At 42.4% G+C, this 14,266-nt stretch overlaps 1 protein-coding gene across 1 annotated transcript in view; it reads left to right on the top strand.

Moving 5' to 3' along the window:
* The window catches only part of UNC13A (unc-13 homolog A), a 210,686-nt gene that overhangs the window by 77,101 nt on the left and 119,319 nt on the right, over positions 1 to 14,266 (top strand). Inside the window, exons 9-10 of the mRNA XM_075282689.1 lie at positions 867 to 1,077; positions 1,240 to 1,365. Of these exons, the coding sequence (XP_075138790.1) occupies positions 867 to 1,077; positions 1,240 to 1,365 (337 nt within the window). The remainder of the gene's footprint in view (positions 1 to 866; positions 1,078 to 1,239; positions 1,366 to 14,266) is intronic.

Raw genomic sequence — 14,266 nt, 5'->3', positions numbered from 1 at the left:
GAACTCTAGCAGGTAGGAATCCACTTGGGCAGTTAAACAGTGGCCTACAGCACCCCAAAAGGTTGGCAGGGATCTGGGGGTGTGAATTGGCTGGAAATAATAGAGGTTAGGTCTTTCTACAGCAGAAGCAGGTCTTTAACAGGAGCTTATAGGAGATAAGACATATTGACTATAAAGTACAGATTTGTAAAAAAAAAAAAAAAAAAAAACTGTGATAAAATAAACAGTGATAAAAATAAGATTATCAGATAACTTCTACATACTATGTACACTAAGGGAAATTAACCCTAGTAAACAGGGGTGTGGCTACAGGGGATGCAGAGGTAACAGTTTCTGCCAGGACCTGAAATCTGAGGGAGCCCCTTTCATAAAATATACCACTATTCTAAATGGCACATGGTAAGTAATAGAGATGAGCGAGTACTGTTCGGATCAGCCGATCCGAACAGCACGCACGGATTGAAATGAATGGAAGCACCTGGTACTTCCGCTTTGATGCCGGCCGGCCGCTTAACCCCCTGCGTGCCGGCTATGTCCATTCATTTCAATGCGTGCGTGCTGTTTGGATCAGCTGATCCGAACAGTATTAGCTCATCTCTAGTAAGTAAGGAGTTTCAAATTACACCTCTGTTTGTAAGATGAGCCTGGACAGTTGCTTAACATAGCACTCACTCACACTTTTGGCAAAATCTTGATATTTCCTGTACCTGTTCAACATGAAAGTGCAGTGTAAAAGATTAACCATCATCTCTCTAATACTTAAGTGCCTTGCAGGTGACCATATTTACTGTTCTATGTTTTATCATAAACCATATCTATTTCTATTCTTCTAACAGTACTATTCTTTTTAATTTTATTGCTTACAGACAATGAGGATCCTGACAGTGCTGTGGATGATCGTGATAGTGATTATCGAAGTGAGACTAGCAATAGTATTCCTCCAGCATACTACTCCACATGCCAGCCAAATGCATCTGTCCACCAGTACCCAGTCCGACATCAGTACAGTTCTCATGGATCATATACTGACTCAGTACACAGTTATGAAATGGATTTCTCTGATCATCGGCTTATCAGGTACAGACGGCCATTTACTGATACAAACATGATGGTAATGTAAACGCCATGTTATGTAAAAAAAAAAGCTGAAAATTATTATACATTAATAACTGGTGGATGGCAGGATGGAGGGGTGTATGTGATCCCCTCTGACCTGTCTCCTCTTTCCCTGGATGGCAGGCGTTACGATAGTGCAGACTCTGCTGCAAACGGGCGCAGTGATGTGGAGTCTGTCTCTGGTTCAAGCCGCCTCACCAGTCGACAGCATTCTCTGGAGAGCCGGCAGTCACTAGACTTGTCCGATAGGTGGGTCAGTCCCAAAATGTTGCAGTGTGAATGCTGCAGAGTCCTGTGCTCGTCCTATGCACATGCCAAGACAGGCCGTAATCTATAATCTAGCCACTTCTCAGAGTAACTTTTTCCACATATTAACACTGAAAACAGAAAATTTTCCATTTGATACACAAAATAGGTTTAGATGCAAAACAGAAATTTTGAGGAAAAGTCAAGTCACAAGCCAGTCCTACTCTCAATGTAACATACGAAATTAAAAACATACGGTTTTTCATTTTGTCATTCTGCTACTAGCTACAGTGTAAGTTGCACACAGTAATAAGCACAGTAGTAACATACCTAACCAATGTGTGTTAGAGAAGGTAAGACTTGGTAACATGAACTGGTTCTTTAAAAATACTTTACAGTAAGACACAACTCAACCACTCAGTTTAATGTCAAAAAACCTTCCATACTGTGAGAACAGTGCTACATACAGTATAACATATTTAAGCATGTGGGATTTTATCTCCAGCACATGTGATATATAAGATCTAAAAAATAACCTAAAAAACAAACAAAGAGTGCATTCCTACACCCGCCATTGATTGATTGATCAGGACTATATTATACAAGGTTATCCGTATAGGGTGTGCTTTTTACTCCCTTGGCTAGAGAAACCTTTAATCCTGCAATAGCAATCCATTAAAAGGATTATATTATTAGAATACCCTTTTTAAACTATTTAGTGTATTTACACGTAGGAACAGCCTTAAGAAAGGTTATTCTTCTCTTACCTTTATTATTCTAATCCACGCCACCACACCTTAGAATCATCTTCTTTTTTTCCTTATGTAAATGAGTTTTCCCAAAGAACTGGGGGCGTTCTCCAGCGCTGAAACAGCCCCAGTGCTGCTTGAAAATTCTCCAGCAATGTCCTCTGTCTTCTTCTCTGCCTTCACCTTCTCGCGCACTCCTCTTCTCTTTGTTCCAAAGCATCAACTGCGTATATCCATCGGCCATTTTCCTGTGGCCTCTCCCGTTTGGCTACAGCAAAATGGCCAACGGACATGTGCAGTCGGCACTTTGGAAAGAAGAGAAGAGGAGCGTGCAAGAAGAAGGCAGAGAAGAAGAGGCAGTGGCTGAAGAGTTTTCAAGCAGCACTGGGGATGCCCCCAGTACTATTCGAAGAAAACTCATTTACATAAGGAAAAAAGAAGATCTTTCTAAGGATCGGTGGCGCGGATCAGAATAATAAATGTAAGAGAAGAATAGCCTTTCATTCCTACGTGTATTTAGTTTAAAAAGGGTATTGTAGTGATAGAATCTCTTTAATGTTTTAATGAGACATACTTAAATTTGGGGCATTAGTTCTTAGGATGGGGAGTGCAAATTATATTTCAGTTTCCGAACACACCTTACTTTAAACCAGACAGATACATGCAGATGTGGCAGTTGTTAAATGAATGTTCATATTGCATTGACAAACATTTGTTATGCTCTAGTGAACTTTTGCTAGTTCACTTGCCATAACGTGAAAATGGCGCAGCAGTAATTCGTATAATGACTGCTATGTGGGGAATATGCCAATCTGCTTCCCAGGATGTCATTAGGAAAACAGTGCCTCTGTACGCTGCCTCTTAGGACAGCCCCCTTACCATCATGCATGACTTTTAGTCATTCATGATGTTAAGGGGGCTGTCCTAAGAGGCAGCGTACAGAGGCACTGTTTTCCTAATTACATCCTGGGAAACAGATTTGCATATTCCCCATAATCCCCTTGTGGAGCGAAAATGGCTTTGTAAGTCTCCATATGCCTGCAAAGGTGTTCACTCCTCAAGGAGTGTTATTATCCCCTGATCCTGCTACATCTGTAGCATACATAGGTTTGCGAATGCATTTTATGTATTGGTGAATGTACAATTAACTAACTGATTCAGGATTCCCAGTGACCCTAGCGTTCTTCATTCTTATAGTAGTAGCTATGGCTGTTTGACAGTGTACTGACTTATTCTTCTTTGTCTGTGGCAGCCAACTTTTACACTTTAGGTCTACTACCTCTAAGCTGTGAACATTGTAATAGGGCACCCAATGACTTCCATAGTGTCCTACTGTAAAGATGTTTCCTCTGATGTTAGATGGAGATGGTTGCTTTTGGAAAATTGTGGCATGGTCCATTGAATGCCATTGCTATTTAAAGTCGGGGCCATTTTAACACATTGTTGGACCCTGTGCAAAGATTTCATAAGTGGGCCCCCCCATCAACACCACCTAGGAATACCTGACCTGAACAAATTATAATGCTCCTTCAATTACCCCCACATAGTAACATAGCATAACGCCACTTAGTGGCTCTCACACAGTATAATGACTCCCTAGTGGCCCCATACAGTATAATGTCCCCCTCTAGGTTGCCCTCCATAGATTCATTCCCCCTCCAGGTCGACCCCACAAATGAATGTGCCCCCGCCATGTCTAACCCCCGCCCCCCAACCTGTATCACTCAGGTTGCCCCAACAGTATCATGTCCTCACCCCAGGTTGGCCCCCCAAATTCATTTCTCTCCACACAGACCTGCCCTCTTCAGGTTGCCACCACAGTATCATGTTCTCACCCACCCCCCAGGTTGCCCCCATAGCGTCATGACCCCCTTCCCAGTAGCCCCACAGTTTGATATCTCTCCCAGGTTACCTCCACAGTTTTGTGTCCCACACCTTCTAGGTCACCCCCATAGTGTCATGCCCCCCCCAGTTGCCCCCACAGGTTCATGTCCACCCAACCCCCAGGTTACCTCCACAATTTCATGTTCCATACTGTGTGTGTGTGTGTGTGTGTGTGTATATGTGTATATATATATATATATATATATATATATATATATATATATATATATATATATATATCTATATATCTCACCTTTCGTTGTTCCCCCATTCATTCCTTTCTTTGGTCCCGGAGTAATCTAAGAGTAACAGGAGCAATGCAAGTGACATCGCTACATCGCACCTCCTGCTCCCAGGAGTCGGGGTAGCTTGGATCCACTGCCCTGGACAGTGGGACAGCAAATGTGAGACTGTCCAGCTGGTCAAAGGGGGCCCTCGCTACCGTAGGGTTCAGTGCAAGTGCACTCTTGGCCCTGTGGTTAAAGAAGCCCTGTGTAAAGTGCTGCACTGAATATGGCAGCACACTTAGTCCTGCAACTTGTCCAACCTCCTACACACAGTTAATTGTAAAAACACAACAGTTAGCCTGATGGAGATCAGATCTCCAGAAGTGTCCTTGTAGCCTTTTATAATTCTCTATGTATCAACATAGGAAATGCGTGTATAATTAATAAACAAAGTATGAGGCCCTACTAAGATATGAGCATATGTAGAAAAAATTTTGCATTCTGAGGCTTGAGAAAGCGCACATAGCTGCGCGAAACGGCTGTTGCCTACTTGCCTGATATGCTCTATTCCCTCCCTGCATTACTTGATTTTAAAGAAATCTGTTACCTTAATAAAAGAAGTATTTTATGAAGACGAGCTTGGATGTGGGTGAGTGCCCTTCCAAAATTTTTTCTACATATGCTCTATTTGCTCACACTGCCTTTTTTCGGTTGTTGAGCACCCCCACAGCTCTTCACATTTAAGGTTACAATCCTCATACTTGCCTCCTATTTGTTGGGACTCTTCATTTGTGTTTCTAGCAGTGCCATCCTATATTTCTTTTTCTTCGTTTTTTTCACAAGCCTACTAAGATATGTTTTATGTTCAAACTACTGATTTCCTAAAAAAAAATAAAAAAATTTATATCATATAATAGCTCAAGAATCACGCAAGTAAAGGGAATCTGTATTTGTTAGGTGGTTTCTTCATCCTATACTGGTCCCAGTGTGTGTAGCATCAAGTAATGACCTTCCCTATGGTGTCCTTTTCTGTAGCTAAAAAAATTAAGTTCAAGATTTTTAAAACCTTATATTGTCATTTGAAAATGTATCTCAGCTAGTCACGGGGGAGGGGAGCAGCTTCATCTAGTCATACAGTCATTGCACTAAATAATATCTTGAGGCCCATAGTTAGGTAGGGTATCAGAATGATGTCAGACTGTGAGGGACATGTCAGTCACACCACACAGGGTATGATTTAGTGTAATAACTGCAGGACTAGATGAAGTTGCATATGCTATTTTAAGATTTTAAAAGTTTAAACTTAACTTTAAAAGTAACAGAAAGCTTAGTGAGGGGCATCATAGGAAAGGTTATTACTTGATAGTACACACACTGGGGCCAGGTTCCCTTTAAGTAAGGGGCTTTGGCCATCTTCCCTCATTACTTTGACATTTATTGTTCAATTATATATAAATTCTTTTATGAATAATTTTCCAATATCACTGACCACAATGGATTCAAAAACATCTGTGACCCTTCTATTGTGCACTACATAAAGTGTAAATAATAATATATGTATCATATATTTCCTTCTAATAGTCTGTGCTCACAATCAGTAGTAATAATGCCTTATAGGGTATATTTACCAATACAGTCTCAGTAGCTGTAATATTTTGAAAGTATACTTGGCCTGTCGTGGGGTGTGCATCTGTAAATCTGTCTGCATGCGCGCTTCAGGGTGTGGCTTCCTGTTGCGGGGGTTTAATGTATGATCCACATGGTTTTTACTTTACTTCTAATTCTTAATTGACACCATTATGGTAAATTCTAGATGTATGGCATTTGAGCACCCATGTCACTCCTGGTTCACATCTGTGTTCGGTATTCTGTTTGGGGAGTCCGCTTGGGGTTCCCCGCCCGGAATACTGAACGCATTAAAAAGCGGGTAGCTAGGAAACCACAAGGACCCCATAGACTATAAAGGAGTCTGTGTGCTTTCCATGTGGTGTCTGCACGAATCATGCAGAGATAAAAGTACTGCTTGAAGTACTTTTGTCTCCACACGACTCGTGCAGACACCACGCGGAATACACATGAACCTCACTATAGTCTATGGGGTCCGTGTGTTTTCATTGCTCACCGCTTTTTAATGCGTTCAGTATTCTGTTTGGGGAAGACCCAACAATGTGAACCAGGCCTCAAATTGATTAAGGTGATACAAACCTCTGATACAATGTTTCTATTTCTCAAGTGCATCTCAAATTAAGAAATTAAGCAATACTTCAAATAATCTTGCTTGGAAATACTCTACATGTTTGTGTAGGAAGTTGTTATGCAAGTCTGTATATTTCCATACTTACAAAATCCTTGTGTATTCTGATACTGCATTCATACTTCCTTCCATTGTTTACATTTTGCTAACATACATTAAGCCCTCCAATAAACACACAGCACAAAGACTTAATGGCAGGATTCTCGTGCATCTTTGTAGATGAGAGACTACTGGGAAAGTATGTCACTATCAATTCGTAATACCAAAAACATATCTTGCTTAGACATATGCCCCCAACCCTGTTCTAGAATATCAGAGGTGTCAATCAACAAACATGTAGTAAGTAGAGATGAGCGAACACTAAAATGTTCGAGGTTCGAAATTCGATTCGAACAGCCGCTCACTGTTCGAGTGTTCGAATGGGTTTCGAACCCCATTATAGTCTATGGGGAACATATACTCGTTAAGGGGGAAACCCAAATCCGTGTCTGGAGGGTCACCAAGTCCACTATGACACCCCAGGAAATGATACCAACACCCTGGAATGACACTGGGACAGCAGGGGAAGCATGTCTGGGGGCATAAAAGTCACTTTATTTCATGGAAATCCCTGTCAGTTTGCGATTTTCGCAAGCTAACTTTTCCCCATAGAAATGCATTGGCCAGTGCTGATTGGACAGAGTACGGAACTCGACCAATCAGCGCTGGCTCTGCTGGAGGAGGCGGAGTCTAAGGTCGGACCAGAATGGAGACTGGTGTGGAGCAATCTTAGACTCCGCCTCCTCCAGCAGAGCCAGCGCTGATTGGCGGAAGGCTGGCCAATGCATTCCTATGCGAATGCAGAGACTTAGCAGTGCTGAGCCAGTTCTGCTCAACTACACATCTGATGCACACTCGGCACTGCTACATCAGTTGTAGCAATCTGATGTAGCAGAGCCGAGGGTGCACTAGAACCCCTGTGCAAACTCAGTTCACGCTAATAGAATGCATTGGCCAGCGCTGATTGGCCAATGCATTCTATTAGCCCGATGAAGTAGAGCTGAATGTGTGTGCTAAGCACACACATTCAGCTCTACTTCATCGGGCTAATAGAATGCATTGGCCAGCGCTGATTGGCCAGAGTACGGAACTCGACCAATCAGCGCTGGCTCTGCTGGAGGAGGCGGAGTCTAAGATTGCTCCACACCAGTCTCCATTCTGGTCCGACCTTAGACTCCGCCTCCTCCAGCCGAGCCAGCGCTGATTGGCCGAATTCCGTACTCTGGCCAATGAGCGCTGGCCAGTGCATTCTATTGGCGTGATGAAGCAGTGCTGAATGTGTGTGTTTAGCTCAACTAAGCACACAGATTCAGCTCTGCTTCAATCAGCGCTGGCCAATGCATTCTATTAGCTTGATGAAGCAGAGTGTGCACAAGGGTTCAAGCGCACACTCTGCTCTGATGTAGCAGAGCCGAGGCTGCACAAGGGTTCAAGCGCACCCTCGGCTCTGATGTAGCAGAGCCGAGGGTGCACTTGAACCCTTGTGCACCCTCGGCTCTGCTACATCAGAGCCAAGGGTGCACTTGAACCCTTGTGCACACTTGGCTCTGCTACATCAGAGTTGATGGTGCGCTTGAACCCTTGTGCACACTCTGCTTCATCAAGCTAATAGAATGCATTGGCCAGCGCTGATTGAAGCAGAGCACCGGTGTAGTTGAGCTAAACACACACATTCAGCACTGCTTCATCACGCCAATACAATGCATTAGCCAGTGCTGATTGGCCAGAGTACGGAATTCGGCCAATCAGCGCTGGCTCGGCTGGAGGAGGCGGAGTCTAAGGTCGGACCAGAATGGAGACTGGTGTGGAGCAATCTTAGACTCCGCCTCCTCCAGCAGAGCCAGCGCTGATTGGCCGAATTCCGTACTCTGACCAATCAGCGCTGGCCAGTGCATTCTATTGGCGTGATGAAGCAGTGCTGAATGTGTGTGCTTAGCTCAACTACGCCGGTGGAGTAGTTGAGCTAAGCACACAGATTCAGCTCTGCTTCAATCAGCACTGGCCAATGCATTCTATTGGCGTGATGAAGCAGTGCTGAATGTGTGTGTTTAGCTCAACTACGCCGGTGGAGTAGTTGAGCTAAGCACACAGATTCAGCTCTGCTTCAATCAGCACTGGCCAATGCATTCTATTGGCGTGATGAAGCAGTGCTGAATGTGTGTGTTTAGCTCAACTACGCCGGTGGAGTAGTTGAGCTAAGCACACAGATTCAGCTCTGCTTCAATCAGCACTGGCCAATGCATTCTATTGGCGTGTTGAAGCAGTGCTGAATGTGTGTGTTTAGCTCAACTACGCCGGTGGAGTAGTTGAGCTAAACACACACATTCAGCACTGCTTCATCACGCCAATAGAATGCACTGGCCAGCGCTGATTGGCCAGAGTACGGAATTCGGCCAATCAGCGCTGGCTCTGCTGGAGGAGGCGGAGTCTAAGGTCGGACCAGAATGGAGACTGGTGTGGAGCGATCTTAGACTCCGCCTCCTCCAGCAGAGCCAGCGCTGATTGGCCAAAGTACGGAATTCGGCCAATCAGCGCTGGCCAATGCATCCCTATGGGAAAAAGTTTATCTCACAAAAATCACAATTACACACCCGATAGAGCCCCAAAAAGTTATTTTTAATAACATTCCCCCCTAAATAAAGGTTATCCCTAGCTATCCCTGCCTGTACAGCTATCCCTGTCTCATAGTCACAAAGTTCACATTCTCATATGACCCGGATTTGAAATCCACTATTCGTCTAAAATGGAGGTCACCTGATTTCGGCAGCCAATGACTTTTTCCAATTTTTTTCAATGCCCCCGGTGTCGTAGTTCCTGTCCCACCTCCCCTGCGCTGTTATTGGTGCAAAAAAGGCGCCAGGGAAGGTGGGAGGGGAATCGAATTTTGGCGCACTTTACCACGCGGTGTTCGATTCGAACATGGCGAACACCCTGATGTCCGATCGAACATGTGTTCGATAGAACACTGTTCGCTCATCTCTAGTAGTAAGATAACAATATTCTCTGTGATAAACAGTCATGTGATGGTCATTCTTTTTTAATGGTCATCATGGGGTCTCAAAGGGGTTTTTCCATCTCAGTGTCTCAGCACTCTGCTTGCAGTGTTTGCTTCTCACTTCCTGTATTTCTCTCCCCCCTCTTCACTCATGCTTAACGAGACTTGAACACTTATGCATATCAGATAATATGCAGATGCTTGTACAGAATGGACTCAGTATTATCGGGGGGGGGGGGGGGTTAAATAGAGCGATAACAGACCGGGCTTTATCAGCAAACTGCAATTAGCTGAAAAATTGTCTTACTGGCAAGAGCATTGAGTGAGTGATGGAGGAAATAAGGTCACATAGCAGGAGAACAAAGCAGAATTTCTAAAGCAATATATTTAGGAAAAGTCTTCAATTTACATAAGCTACCAGTATAGATAGGATTCTTGAGATGGGACAACCCCATTAAGTTCAGTGTGGGGGCAGTCATGAGTAATTTTTTTTAAGGATCTTTTTATCATACCATCAAAAGATAGGTCATACCCTGTTTTCACCCTTTTTTTTAACAGATACCTCAATAGATTGAAATGTATAAGGGATACATCAAAATGGGTGCCCTTCAATTGCAAAATGGTCATAAAAATTGTAAGTTTTGTACTACGGTCATGTAAATGTAGGCTTAGACTCCTCTTCTAACAGGAAATATTGTTATATTAGAACGTATTTGTTGATTGACACTTCTAAGCTACAATTGGTACTACAGTTTGATAGTGACATGCAGTTTATTGGGATGTCTCTAGTCTCCATTTCATGATGTGTGTTTTTAATTGTTAGATTAGATATTAATATTATAAAATATGAGAATATTTTTCGTTATTTCTTTGTGCTGTGCTTTTATTGGAGGATGTTATATAGATAGTGCACAGGACAAACAAAGATGTGTTCTATTTGGCTCTTATGAATATAGGTTTGGTAAAATACATTAAGTTAGCAATCTGTCTGGTAATATACATAACGTTGATAATTCAAGGGACAAATGGAAGGGAATTAGGCCTCATTCAAAGATCTCCATCCATTGAGGCACCTCACCCTGCTCATTTGTGAGTATTGTGCAGGTCCAATGGACCTGATGTGATGTATCTGTAATGCATGAGCATCAGTGAAGAAAAAGGACATACTTCTGAATAAACAGACATCTGAGTAAAAACATTGAAATAAATGCATACGAATTGCTGATGTGAAAAATCTAGATGCAACATTTAAGTGAGATGTGACTGTTTGAATAAAGCCTAAGGCTAGGTTCACATCCTATGTTAAACTCTCCATTGTCTGTGACTGCCAGGGAACCCGAAGGACAGAGAGCACAACCGCCAAAAACAGTGGTTACCCGCGGACATTGACAGACCCCATAGACTATAATGGGGTCCACTGGGTGTCCGTTGAGTGTCATTGAGTGCCATTTTTATACTGAAACTGGCGTAGAGAAAAGTCCTCCACACTGGCCTTTTCTCTCTGTTGATTTCTGGCAGATTCTACAACGGAGACTCTGGTGCAATTGTGAACTTAGCCTCAGACTGCAGTATTATTATTATTATTATTATTTATTATTTATTTATTTATATAGCACCATTAATTCCATGGTGCTTTACATTTGGGGGTTACTTACAATTTGGGGGTTACATACAATACACAGAACATACAGGTAGATATAATGCTAACAATGACCGACTGGCACAGTGGGGTAGAGGGCCCTGCCCTCGAGGTCTTACAATCTGAGGGAAGGGGGGTAGAGACAGAAGGAGAGGGGGAGACTGTACAGATGGCGGTGCGGTGATAGTGTTATTGGAGGTTGTAGGCCTTCCTGAATAGATGAGTCTTCAGCGCCTTCTTGAAGCCTGTGATTGTGGGGTCAGTCTTATGTGTCGTGGTAAGGAGTGGTGAGCAGTATTTGACAACAGTTTTTTTTTTGTAGTCTGTCACCACAAAGATACATGGGTCTGCACAACAGCTGCATACACACAAAAAGACATATTTCCATGAAGACTGTTTGCAAAGTTACTTCATTTCTTATGTTTGATTCAATAAAGCAGTAGAAAGCTTGGTTGTAAAGGTTTACAGAGTCGTTAATATTGGACTTCCTCACGCCACCCACCTTCACACCACACATAGGATTTTAGGCCATGTGTCTACTGTTTCATTTTGGCTATATGAATTGCAATGTATTTTATATAATACTTTACTATTTTGCGACCACTTCAAGCCCTTCCATGTGGTAACTGATATCTTACCTGTCACCATTCCTATGTACAAGGATTTGTAAAATTTCAGCATATTTACTAGTTACTGATATATTGTAATAAATTTTTATGAACTTAAAAAAATAAGGCAAAATGGTAGAGCAATGATAGCTATCACAACAGCACAATAGTATTCAAGGAGTCTCTGGTTGTAGATATTGGTGTTTTTTTCACTTGATATTGAACATGTGTAAAAGAATTGGCTAGGTATGTACAGATCATAGCTGTAATACAAAATTACATAACAGTAAAACAAATCTAAATCTTTTGATGTTTCAGTTTGTGTGTTTACAGTTTTGGGGGGTTTTTTGCAATAAAGAATTTTTATTTTGTAACAAAGTATCGGATTTGCAATTACTATTACCATATCTTGCTGTACTGTGATCTGTGACTATCCACAGAGTTTCTCAGGGCTAGTTCACACAGGGTTCCGCGTGAACACATTCCGTTGCGGCTTTCCGCTCTGGATTAGGCCCAAATGAATGGGGCTAGTCCGGAGGGTGCTGTTGCGAGGTGGACTCTGCGGCTGAATCAGCCACGGAATTCGCCTGAAGAAAGCCCAGCTCGCTTCTTTTTTCCGTGAGCGCTGTGTTTTCCTCTTGCCCTGTGTGAACTAGCCCTTAGGCTCTGTTCACATCACGTTTTCTTATGTCCATTTATTGGATGCAAAATGGATGTATACTGATCACTATGCGTTTACGTAGACATCAGTATGGTTTACTTTTAGTATACCATATTTTTGTGTTCATCAAAAAAAACGGGCAGAAATGGATCCGGTTTATTTTAACATTTATGTCTATATAAACAGATGACCATCCATTTGCATCTATTTTTTGCACTCAGTAAACAAATGCAATAAAAATCGTGATCCGAATACAATCTAATTAAATTTTTTTTTTTTTTTACAAAGTTAGGTGCTATTCAGGTATATGTTTTATACATCCGTTTAATGGACACAGATGGATCGTCATATGTTTACATAGACATCAGTGTTAAAAAAAACAGATCGGTTGCTGTCTGTGTTTTTTGTTACTTTTTTGTCCATCCGAAAAAACAGACAATGGACCTGGGAGGGGGGGTTAATACTGATGTCTATGTAAACGGATGGCCATCCATGTGTGTCCATTTTTTGCATGCCTTTTTTGCATCCGTTAAATAAAGAAAAAAGTTATCTGAATAGAGCCTTAGTAGTATTCTCTTGTTAACCAGTACATACAATATACAGTTAGGGCCAGAAATATTTGGACAGTGACACAAGTTTTGTTATTTTAGCTGTTTACTAAAACATGTTCAGAAATACAATTTTATATATATAATATGGGCTGAAAGTGCACACTCCCAGCTGCAATATGAGAGTTTCCACATCCAAATCGGAGAAAGTGTTTAGGAATCATAGCTCTATAATGCATAGCCTCCTCTTTTTCAAGGGACCAAAAGTAATTGGACAATGGACTCTAAGGGCTGCAATTAACTCTGAAGGCGTCTCCCTCGTAAACCTGTAATCAATGAAGTAGTTAAAAGGTCTGGGGTTGATTCCAGGTGTGTGATTTTGCATTTGGAAGCTGTTGCTGTGACCAGACAACATGCGGTCAAAGGAACTCTCAATTGAGGTGAAGCAGAACATCCTGAGGCTGAAAAAAAAGAAAACATCCATCAGAGAGATAGCAGACATGCTTGGAGTAGCAAAATCAACAGTCGGCTACATTCTAAGAAAAAAGGAATTGACTGGTGAGCTTGGGAACTCAAAAAGGCCTGGGCGTCCACGGATGACAACAGTGGTGGATGATCGCCGCATACTTTCTTTGGTCAAGAAAAACCCGTTCACAGCATCAACTGAAGTCCAGAACACACTCAGTGAAGTAGGTGTATCTGTCTCTAAGTCAACAGTAAAGAGAAGACTCCATGAAAGTAAATACAAAGGGTTCACATCTAGATGCAAACCATTCATCAATTCCAAAAATAGACAGGCCAGAGTTAAATTTGCTGAAAAACACCTCAAGAAGCCAGCTCAGTTCTGGAAAAGTATTCTATGGACAGATGAGACAAAGATCAACCTGTACCAGAATGATGGGAAGAAAAAAGTTTGGAGAAGAAAGGGAACGGCACATGATCCAAGGCACACCACATCCTCTGTAAAACATGGTGGAGGCAACGTGATGGCATGGGCATGCATGGCTTTCAATGGCACTGGGTCACTTGTGTTTATTGATGACATAACAGCAGACAAGAGTAGCCAGATGAATTCTGAAGTGTACCAGGATATACTTTCAGCCCAGATTCAGCCAAATGCTGCCAAGTTGATCGGACGGCGCTTCATAGTACAGATGGACAATGACCCCAAGCATACAGCCAAAGCTACCCAGGAGTTCATGAGTGCAAAAAAGTGGAACATTCTGCAATGGCCAAGTCAATCACCAGATCTTAACCCAATTGAGCATGCATTTCACTTGCTCAAATCCAGACTTAAGGC

Source organism: Leptodactylus fuscus, chromosome 1, assembly GCF_031893055.1.
Source record: "Leptodactylus fuscus isolate aLepFus1 chromosome 1, aLepFus1.hap2, whole genome shotgun sequence".
Classification (NCBI taxonomy): Eukaryota; Metazoa; Chordata; class Amphibia; order Anura; family Leptodactylidae; genus Leptodactylus; species Leptodactylus fuscus.
The sequence above is the reverse complement of the archived record's forward strand: the minus strand, read 5'-3'. Positions and strand labels throughout refer to the sequence as shown.